The 12,084-nt window shown below is 32.9% G+C and overlaps 1 protein-coding gene across 10 annotated transcripts in view; it reads right to left on the minus strand.

The window, feature by feature from the left end:
- The window catches only part of GRIA4 (glutamate ionotropic receptor AMPA type subunit 4), a 478,222-nt gene that overhangs the window by 77,363 nt on the left and 388,775 nt on the right, over positions 1–12,084 (minus strand). For 9 of the 10 annotated variants that reach the window (XR_008911318.1, XM_007494900.3, XM_056794448.1 and 6 more), the window contains one exon: positions 6,169–6,279. Coding sequence is in view for 9 of the 10 variants with exons in the window: in XM_007494900.3 (XP_007494962.1) it covers positions 6,169–6,279 (111 nt within the window). In the remaining variant the exon portion in view is untranslated. Of the gene's footprint in view, positions 1–3,663; positions 4,869–6,168; positions 6,280–12,084 lie in introns of those variants that run through there. The other variant, XM_007494905.2, reaches the window with a different exon arrangement.

Consider the following 12,084-nt stretch of genomic DNA (forward strand, 5'->3'; position numbering starts at 1 on the left):
AGTAATGAACATCAAATATGATTCTATTAAAAGTAATTGGCTCCTATTGCCTTCTAAATCACAGAAATAGCATAGGACAATGTCCTTTGTATTATTTTTGCATACTCCTTTGCTTGGATTCTGGGGTAACATGAAACAGGAAAATCCACCTTCTGATCTCATTCTATCCATTCCACCATTTTCTTTATTCCTCCATATATAAGAGCAACTAAATTTATTTTCCTTACAGAGATGCTTTGAGGATTGGTATTACGTTATAGAGAATATGATAAAAATATAGGAAAAAATAGAACATGACAAATTATAAATATGTACATGAGAATAAGGGGTTGTTGCAAAGCATCATTCACTTAAAAATGTGGCATGAGAACAGTAATGATTATTATAAGTGACTTTCTCATGCAGTTTGATTAAAGAAGGGGAAAAAGCAGCATAGAAAGATAGGAGCCACATAACTGCAGAGTAATTCTCTATATTTTTGAAATGGTTTTATTTCTATAATTAATAATAGCTAATTAATATTAACACATATTAATATTTATCACAGAATATTATTTGTTATAAATTAATATTCAATATAAATTTCTATTAATAAAATAATTATTATAATTAACAATAGCTATAATTAAAATTAACTTTCTAACATAACAAAGATTTTCCAAAACAGGACCATCCAGAACTCAATTCAGTATTAAACCTCAGGTACAGAATCTTAGGTCACTGGGATATGAATTATGTGAGATGATACCTTATATAATCAAAATATTTTGCTATAAAATACTATCTTATAGGAATCTGTTTTACTTGGCTGCATATTTGTGATGCAATTTTTGTTTCCCTTTAGTTTAGTTTTTTATTGAGGGAAAGTGGGAATGAAAGAATCAATGATTCTTAATTGAAAAAATTCATTTAATTACATAAATTATTTTGAGTAAATACATTTTGCTTAATGGAATAAGACAAAACAACATTATTTTCCTCTCTTTAATGAAAATTAGTTTAACTTTCCTTTTTCTAAAGGCAAACAAAGGGGAAATATCATGAGATATATTTAAGAATAGTTAGCTCAAAAGATCTCCGGATCTAAGTTTTGCAACACTACTGTCATTATTCTAAAAATATGAGTGCAACTCTCTAAGATACCATGTGATTTTAAAACTAAGTGAAAATATTATATGAAAGGAATTTTCTATCTTTAGTTAATTCAAATTTTGAATCTTAAAGTCACAATTATGAGGTAATAATCATCTTAAAACCCATTGAGCATCCTTTCTCTTTTGCCTAATGTCCTTGATGACTCATTCTACTATACATTTCTGTTCAGCTCTTTTAAAAGAACGAAACATTAAATATGCTAAGTTATTTCTGAAGAGACTAGAATATAGAAAGAAGAAAAGAAGACTTCACTTAAAGTCTGGTTCCATTTTTCCAGCTTTTTCCTTTTTGGACAACAAACAAGCATTTAAGTTTTGTTCATCTTAAATGTAGGTTAGTGCAGTTGTGGTTTAAAACTTCAAGTATAAATAAATATGTGTGCAAATGAATGTGTATGTATACATATATGTTCATATATATGTATTAAATATTCACCTCTCAAAATATTAATAGAAACCTGGGACATTTTATGTAGCCAGTCCAGCCTATTAAAAAACAGGAACTATGGGCTATGGGAGAGGTGGTGGGAGGGAGGGGAGGGAAGAACAGAAAATGATCTTTGTTTCCAATGAATAATGTTTGGAAATGACCAAATAAAAATAAAAAAAAACCAGGAAAATGATTTAGAGAGATGGAGGAAAATATTAGGAGGAAAAAGATGACCTGTGGAGAGAAAAGTCTCCCTAGGAACTCTGTTTTCCCTCCAGCTTACCTCTTTGATATTTTTTCCTTCTTAACTAAGCATGCTAATTGTCTCATCTATGAACACAAAGAAATTGACAAATACTGAAATGCAATTTCTTAAAAGATGGGGATTGTTGACATTTAGTCCATAATATAATGACATTTTGGAAGGGACCTTTTAAATCTCCTTTAGTAGTAGTCTCCTGGGGGAGTGGTAAAATAGTATGATCTGAATAGTGAAATAAACTAATTTCCTTTGTTCCTTAAACAATTGAAGTTTCTCTTCTTTGCTTGTGAGATGTTTTATATATACTGTGGCATAACATTTCCTTTTTAGTCATTCTTTAAGGGAATTACTAGCCTTTGGTACCTTGTCACTACATTGTGTCCTGGTTATGAACTTGATGACTAAAATAACTTTCACCATAGATTGCTGGGAGCCTACTCTGCTTCTCACAGGCCCGGAGAGACCATTTGAGGCAGCAGAGTCTAATCTGTTAGGTTTAGTCTCCAGTTTCACACAGCTGAAATTCTCTTCCGTTCAGATACATTACAAGCACAATACCATGGGAAAGTCCACTTGGAAATTGTACTAATTGATGTATTATTGAAATGGGATCCTTACCAGAATGATTTCATATATGCCACACAAAATAATTATTGCATTGCCTAGGGTATGATTTAGATATAGTTCAATCACTTATATCAATTGTCAGTTAATAAAGTCATTGATTATTTGCTATGGAAATTGCTGCCAAATTGAAAGGCATCCTTCTGGGTGTAAATAACTTATTTTATTAAAATCCCATAGGGAAAATGCTTTCAACTAGAAATTAAGGATTTTTACCTATTTCACCTTTAGGATAATTCTAGATTCATTAAGTGTTGCCTTCTTTGGAAATTAAAGGAGTTTCTTTAATATACTAGAAAATGGATGTTTAGGAAGAATCATTATCTGTACTAATGCATATGTGACTTGCCTAGTATCTATCATGTCCATGTAAAATATGTTATCAAGATGAGATAATACCATGTTGAACTATATTACCTAAACATTCTCAGAACTAACTTTAGTTCAGGAAAATTGCAGGTCACTGAATTTAGTTTCATGGAATATTGCTGCATATAATACTCCATTTCAAGAACATGACTAATTAATCTACTTGAATTCAATAGAAATATTTTAAATTAAGGGTCAGACTAGGGTGGAGGTGAAGGAAGGATCTGTCTGAAATAATGCATTTTCTCTGAAGAGGTCAAATTATCTTGGGGGGGGCATTTTGAAATTTTCCTCTCCTTCCCTTCCCACATATTGATTTTAAGTAAATTAGATCCCTGTTTCACTAATTGTAACCTATATGATAAGTTGCTTCCCATTTTTGGTTCTCAGTTTCTTTTTCTTTTCTTTCTTTTTTAAAAAAATAAATGGTGGCCATGAATGGTGGTAGTAGGAGTAGTAGGACTAGGTAATCTCTAAGCACTTTCCTAGCTCTAACATTTTGTGATCAAATGAATCTATCCCCCCTCCCCCCCGGCATAGGATCAAAAATTTTTGTCTCAAATTATCTATATGAATGATTATTTTGTTATTTTTGTGTTATGTCAATAATAGTCATAGGCTTATGAGAGTTGAAATCTTACAATATTTTAGGCTTAAAGTTGAAGAGGTCTTGGAATAAGACATCCCACCAAAAATGACTATTTGAGATTTTTCTACCATTCATTTTTAGATCTTTTAGCCCGGTAGGAAAATGAAGGCCCCATTAAAGATATCTTAGAAGTATAAAAGCTGAACACCACATTTTGTTTAGGTACAACAGCTAATTTCTCAATCACATTTTTTTTTATTTAGCAATAAAATAATCTAGCAGTACAGTACACAAATAAAATACAGAAAGGAAATGCAAAAAGGAAGTGTAGTAAGACTGTATACAGTATTTCAGGAAAAAAATTGGCCATGCAATACAATCTTTATCTTTTTCCTGTGGCTAGATATTTATATTATTCATTTAAAAGAAAAATTATCTTTATTTTTCTTAGGTGGTTTTCAATGTAATTTGAGGGTTTATTACATATGGTTCCTCAATATTTCATTCATCTGCATTGAATTTTATTTCCTTCAATATGAGGAGGGTGTGGGAGATAACATAGGTCCGTGGCTAGTATTTTCAACAAAAGCAAAACACAGAGGCCAAAAGTGTCCATTAGTAAAATGTTATCTGGTTTACTTGGTTATGAATTTGTGAATTCTAACTATATTTCAAATAATAAGAATAAACAGATAAACATTGGCCTTGCACTACATTCATAATGACAACAATGATGGTAGTACTCCCAATCAACAGAAATTATACACAGGTAGTACTATATACATATATAGATGACAGACTTAATTTTAAAATTCCTTTTTTATTTACTTACAGATGACATGCTATAAGGAAATCTGAACATGCTCTGCAAAAATCCCTTGGCTTTAAGCATTATCACTCTAGTCCCTCAAACAATAGAGTTGAAAAGGGTATTTTCTAGATAATAATTATTAAGCACATTAAAATGCTCCATTTCAGACAAAACAGGCAATTTTTCAAAAAATGTGTGTCTTTTGAAAGATTATATTTGATCAGGAAACAATCACACAAATTCATATGTATTTACTTATTTCACCTATGCTTGGAATTATGAATGGCATATATATACACATAATGAATGTACAGTGACCTCATTTAAAGACATGGGCATGATAGAGAATTTTAACTAAATGATTCCCATTCAACATCCATTTCTTCTCTTGATAAGGATGAAGGTCAATTCTTCATCTGTTTTAGATAATTCAGCATGATCACAGAACTTTTTTTTTTTTGGTGGTCGAGGGCCTGGTCATCCAGTGAAGAACCATAATCCACATGAAAAATTAGTTTAAGTTTACTATATTGGAGAATAAGACTTGAGCCTTAGTTAGGAATGTTCGCAGCATCGTGGAACTCTTTCTTTCTTGATCAATTTCTTAAAATAGGATTCTTCATCAGAGGCTGAAAAGAGGAGGACTGTACTGAAGTATGACTTTCTATTACTGGGTCGTTTTTAGGAAAAGAAATATATATATAGATTTTAATGTCCCATGCAAATATTATGGTTAGGATAGAAGTTACATATGTCACATTGCCACAAACACAATTGCTGTCGGTTGATTTGCATCCTCGAAAGATAATCTTGAAATCAATGACATGACATATTACATCTCTAACTGGTGATGTAACACAGACGAAAGTGCAACACATTGAAACTGGACAAATGTCACTAAAGCATTTTCCAGTATTTTCCTATTTCATCTCAAGATCAGGTTAGGAAATAGGTTGACCTTACTGAAAAACACTAGGTTACCTAAATATGTTTCTGTCTCATTTAAGATAGATTGTTTCCATAAATGATTAAAATATATATCTTGTCTAATGAGACAGGTGAAAAGTGCAGTAAGCTGAGATGCAAAACTTTAAAGCCAGCCAGGTAAAGGTCACCCTTTGCTGGTCTGCATTGACAAGCATTCACTCTAAAGGGCATGTTTGATTTAAGAAAGGAAAAATGTAAGATAGTCTATTATTTAAAAGGTAATTTCACAAGACTCCCTTTGAGGAATAGAGCTTGGAAATCTAGAGTTTCTCAGTTTATTATGTGACATAATGAAGCAGGCTGCATTTTGCTCAATTCCCAGGTGCAAGTCAATGATAATGGTGTGAGTAGGGTCTGGTTAATGAGAAAAATAACCAGTGGAGGAAAAAAAAAACATTTTTAACATTAAAAAAATGAATATGAAACTAAGCAAATCAGCTTCAAGAAACACTCACCTAAAATGTTTATAAAAATATCCAGATTTGGTTCTCTAGTATTATAATCAGACAATGCAAATCCTTATAGATGATTAAACTGCCTGAACATGATAATTTTGAGCACTAGAAACCATTATTACATTGACATTTTTAGAAACACTGCAGAAATGACTTTTGCTACTGAAGATACTGAACTTTTGTTATTAACTTTTTAGCTGTTTAATCTTTTGGGGGTCTATGCATTTTATGGATTTTCATCTAGAGTTTACTGCATCCATTTTGAATTCTCAATATTATTACAAAGAATGATGGTAGAACAAAAGACAATACAAATAAAAAGGAAATGAGTTGACTCAAACTTGGGAAAAAATAGATTCTGAATGAAGTGAATATTACAAGTAAAACAAACCATTAAGGTACAGTTCTGACCCTCCCAATTACCCAGATCTGGAGGATTGTTAGTTTCCCAACAGAAAGAAAGAATAAGAACATAGACAAAACTTACCATGATTGTGGTTACAACAACTGTCCTATTTTCAACAGCTGCAGTGTCATTTCCAAGTGTAGGCATGTCTTGAATTAGAACTAGTTTATCCATGTCATTCCAATAACCAACCTATAAAAATATAATACAAGCAGTTTTAGAGTATAATTTAAAGGAATAAATCATATTGACCCCCAAAAGGTGAATTTTTAAACAGGGGAACCTAAATTTTGCTTATAAATAATCCACTTCATAACTTTGGTATCTTTGGGTATGAAACAAGGCAGAATGAATGCTATGTCAATCAGTGATCTACCTGAACCAATCTAATGTCTCTAACAGTCACTGTGCTAGATGCTGGATATATTACTACAACAACAATGACAACAACAACAACAACAAAACAAAATAATTGGTTTACTTTCATTCAGAAGAAAATATCTGTGATATGCTTACATGCAATATGAATTTCAACATTAAGGAGAGATTTTGAAGGGCCTTTAGTATAATCATCTACACATAAAGGAATCGCCTTTACAATATTCCTAGAGTTTTCACATAATCTCTATTTAAACCTTTTCATTATTGAGGAACTCATTAATTCCTAAGGTAACCCAAATATAAAAGAGGTAATAGAGTTTACTGAAAAGAGCACAAGATTTTAGAATCCAAGGACTTGGGTTAGAATTATGTCAGTCATTCTCTATGTGAACTTGTTCAAGTCACATTAACTCTCTAGACTTCAGTTCCTTCATCTGTAAAGAGAGAGGGTTTGGCTAGATGACACTTAAGGTCCTTTCTAGATTAAATTCTATGCTCTTATGATTCTACATTGCACCAGCCTTAGTATACACTACTTAACTCAATTTTTAAAATGTTTATTAAGCATCTGCTATATATAAATACTCTAGAATAAAAATAGACCTCAACAGGCTACATTAAAGGGTTGGTACTAACAAAAATCCAGTTTAACTCAATATCAACTGCCTATTATATGTAAATTAGTAGGATAGGCATTAAAGACACAAAGAGAATAAATGAAATTCCCTGTCCTTATGGAATTTCCATTGTATGCACTACATTCTATTAATATATGTTAATAATGACCATTAAACATTCATGTCACGTTGTTGGCCTATATTAGAATTTTTGTTAAAGTCCTGTTCCCTAACTTCAAAAGTTATACTTTTGCTTTAAAAACAAACAAAAACTAAGTGTAGGTTTTTAATTTTTTTCCTTTAAGTTTTCCTCCCAATCAATAACCCTTGCAATATTGAGTTAACTCTTACTCTTCCTTCTTTCTCATCCTTGAACAGCTTATCACTTGCCAAGTCCTATCACTTTTCACATCTATGATTCTTCCACCTCTCTTCCACTACTTTCACAGTACCATCACCCTAGAATAAACCCTCACCAAGTTCTTGTCAAGATTACTGAGATAACATACTGATTCTTCTTGTGTAGTCTCCCTTCTCTTTAATCCTCCTTCTACACAGATGGCAAAATATTCTTACTAATACACTTCTGCAAATGTAATTTATCTTATCAAATATTTTCAGTAACTCCCTATTGCCTATGGAGTAATGTACAAACTCCTTAGTTAGCCCTTCATAATTTGGCTTTATTGGACTATTTTAGCTTTATTTGCATTGCATATAAATAACATAACCCACCTTTTAATTGAAAAAGATATGATATAAGACCTCATCCTGCTGCCTCCCATTGCTTCTACATTCCTATGCCTGAAAGGTACTATTTTAATTTCTGCCTGTTGAAGTTTTTCTCTTCTTATAAGACTCATATTAGATATTACTTCCTTCATAAAACTTTTCCTTATATAGTCACGTAAAAGTGATCTGTCCCTTCTTTAATTTTTATAGATTGCTTCATCTTGTTCTCTCATCTGCCCCTATCCCATTGTACACCAGATCACACTTATTGGTGTATATGCCATGTATTCCTCATTCAACTGTAAAATCCTTGAAGACAGTTTACATAATGTTTCATTTGCATATCTCTAATATTTATTATAGTGTCTAGCTTATAATAGGCCCTTAATCTTCTTGATTGAATACTGCCAGTATGAACCCATCACTCTAGACTGTTGAAGTCTTTCTAAATTTGAACTTTGTCATCTAACATATTAGTCATTTCTTATGCGAGTTTAATAAACATGCATTCTTTGCCTTCATCTGATTGATTAAAATGTTGTGTCAGACAGATGCAAAAGCTGAGATCAAAAGAATGATATAATAAATCAGGAGACCACTGATTTTTAAAATTGGATAGTATTTTAGAGGTAAGATAATTACAAAGTCCAAGGAAATAATTTTATAGATGAAGAACCTAAGGCCTAGAGAAATTGTGATTTTCCAAATTTGTATGTCTACTAATTGGAGGAACTATGGACTAGAATCAATTTCCAGATTTCTTATATCAATATCCTATGACATTTAATCTATCCCTAGATGTTCATTAATCCACCAATTAATATATTTTAGCACAATTAAACCAATTATGAGTCCTCCTTACAATCATGTAGATCATATTTCTCCATATGATTTTAAGGGGCTTTCTTTATGAAAGGATTCTATGAAATCAAGTGATATTATTTATTCAATTTCCCTCTATATCACTACATTGCCTACATCACTTATATCAGAGAATATAAACATTTGCTTAGATCCAGTAACTACTCACATAATTCTTTCTCAGATATAAATATAAAAAAATTAAATTAAACGTAAAAGTGAAATAAAGTATATTAAAGTCCTTCTACATATTTTAGTCAAGTTCATAGACAAATCCTCCAAAGCTCACTCTTACTCCATCTAATTTTGTTGACATACACAAAATGTTAATTTCATGGTCCAGAGCCATTGTAAATAGATTCCTAACTAGTTAATTATAGCAACAATAATATTAGCAAATTATTACACAGGATTTTTAGGTCTTCAGAGTGATTTATGTATTATTATCATTATTAATATTTTAAAATATATTATTGAACCACATTTGATCTCACTCATTCTACAAAACAAATCTGAAGTATAAATTGTCTTTCAAAGATGAAGAATAAAAAAACGATTGCTTCACCAAATTCAAAATCCTTGGTTGTCATTTGAAGAATGAAGCAAAACGATTTTGGTTCTATCTTTAGTAATCTTGGATAAGTCGGTATATTATGTTAACAGGAAAGCTATCTGGACATTTTCTAAGTCCACAAATAACTAACATTCTAAGGAGGTCTGTTAGCCTTCTATGGTCAAAGTAAATCTAAAGAGCAGATGGTTCCTGGTATCCCTTTAGCAAAGTATAACTGCTGCTCCCATGCATATGGCCCAATTGAGTTTCCCATTTTTTAAATGCTCCTTCTCCTCACACCCCAATTGACTCCTGTTCTTATTTTGACACTTCCTTGACACTTTGTATCTGTATTCCTTTGCTTGACTCTCAGTGAAAGATCACTACTTATATTGACTAGGCATGTCTACTTTGCATCTTTCTTTTTATTTATCAACCCTGCCTCCTGCATAACCATTTTGGATAGGCAATCTCGCCAGGCTTTGTCTTACACTCTTACCTCTAACCATCAGACCTTGTAAGTCTGGCAAAAAATATGAATTAGACATTCTTTGAAATCTATAGCTATAAGACACTGAAGTTTCATCTAGAGTTAATTAGACAAAGTGAAAATGTGGCCAATATATTGTCCAATTGTCAAAAGGATAGTTTGCTCAGCTAGTCATTGAATGAAGAATAGTGCCTAAGCCTCTCAAGCTCATTATGGCCCTTTATATGATTTTGTGTACCTTTGTGTTATTGATAGGTTTCTTTGAATGGATCATAATTTAATACAAACTACTTAGTTTATACTAAGTGGTATATATCTAGATTTGGAAGGAACCTTAGAGATCAATTATTTAATCCTCTCAATTGTATAAATGAATCTAAATGAAAGTTAAAAGAGTAGGTTACTTACTCTATATATTTTGAGAGGTAACATGGGTTAGTGGATAGAAAGTCAATATCAGGAAGATTTGGATTCAAATGCTGATTCTGATATGTACTGGCTATGTGATGTCACTTAACCTCTAGGAACTCTGTTAGACTTTAAGTTATAGGAGTAGGTGCTGATCTACATTGTTATAGACTTTACTATTCCAAAGAAATCTAAGATACAATCACATATTTTGCATATATTTAGAATAGAAAGTTTGATGTCTTAGACAGTTTTTTTCTTTTTGTATCACTAGTTCCTAGAACAATGCCTGGTGCACAGTAGGAAATAAACGTTTGTATAATTGCAATATATTCTGAATGATTCAATATTGCACAATCACTCTCACATCTTGATTCTTACCCCACTGTGGAGGTTATGAAATAGAGAATATATAAACTGAGAAAACTATTTCTTATTGAAATAGAGAATGTAAACTGAGGGGAAACTGTTTCTTGTTGCAATGACTGCTGTCCTCTGGCTTTGATTAGAGAGAGCTGCTAAGGGAACTTGAAGCTGCTTATTTGTAATGGAGGTAGGAATGAGAAATGCTGAGGGATGCTGATACACAGAGATGCTGGTACAGGGATGCTGCCACACAGGGGAACTGCTCTGGGGAATGTTCTGGGGTTTGCCTACTGATCCCTATTGATGGCTGATGGATAAGTATATCCTTCTAATCTCCTCCCTTTCACTCCCTCCCTTCTCCAACCCTCTTCTTCCTGCCACCCTCTCCTCCAAATTCTTCTTGAAGTCTTTGGCTTCTTCCCTCCCCCTTGAGTGAACTATAAAGATACTCTTCTTTTCCTTTTTCAAGTCAAGGGGTTTATTGGGATAACGGGATGGGAAACTGAGGTAAGAGGGATGAGGATGTTTCAAATCTAAAATGAGAGAGAATTTGAAGATTTGAGAAAATAGTCCAGTCACAAACTGTGACTCTAAAACAGTTAGAGAAATGGAGGACAATAGCTGTTAAAATTGTTTTTCTTCTTCACAAAGTCAGGAAGGTCTCTCAGCTTAACCCCAGAGAGAAACAAAGTTCAAAGTCTCTCCTTCAGCCTGGCTTTCCTCCAACTCTTGCTCAGTCAAAATCTCAGAAAGAACAGAGGTTTCTCCTTGATCAGAAAACCCCAAAACCAAGTCAGCCCCACCAGGGTCTTTCAGCCAGGTTCAGTCTCCAGAGAGAGTGGCTCTAAATCCCCTCCCCCTGGTCATCTCAACTGCCAACTCCTGGGAACATTCCGTTTGGAACCTTCTTCTTGATTGGCAGGTAGGTCCCCAGCCTTGGTTCTTGCATCTTGGCTTACAACACCTCTCTCTCTCTCTCTCTCTCTCTCTCTCTCTCTCTCTCTCTCTCTCTATTTCTCTCTCTTTCTTTCTCCGCCCCCCCATGCCTCTACCACAATTAGCTTGATCATTCTAGCACTAAAGCTCCACCCCAGAATAGTTTCAGGCAGAATAATGGCTTCAAATTAGAGTCCTCTGCATGTATATCTGTATACTTTCTGATAGAGATCTTGACTAAGTATAGATAAACTGTTTAATGACATAATCTGTCAATGAAAACAGTGACTACTTATATTGGAGTGACCCCAAATTGATGAGAGTCTTCAGTCTCTGACTTTGGTACTTTTAACCCTGTGAGCTAAATTTACAAAGTATTATCCCCAGTTTACAGATGAGGAGATTGAGCCTGAGGTAAGTTAAATGACTGGGAATACACATTATTAAGTGTCTGAGGCGGGATTCAGAACCTACCTTCCCAATTTCAAGTCTAGTTCTCTATTATTTCCCATTATTTTTGTTTCCTTCTGAGTCTCCTAGGATATAGATGTATCATTCCAGATTTGGCATCAGTATATGTTTTATACTTGTCCTCTGAGGAACAAATCATTAATTCCTACAAAACACTACTTACTGCTCATTTATTGATATTT

This window comes from Monodelphis domestica, chromosome 4 (genome assembly GCF_027887165.1).
Source record: "Monodelphis domestica isolate mMonDom1 chromosome 4, mMonDom1.pri, whole genome shotgun sequence".
Classification (NCBI taxonomy): domain Eukaryota; kingdom Metazoa; phylum Chordata; class Mammalia; order Didelphimorphia; family Didelphidae; genus Monodelphis; species Monodelphis domestica.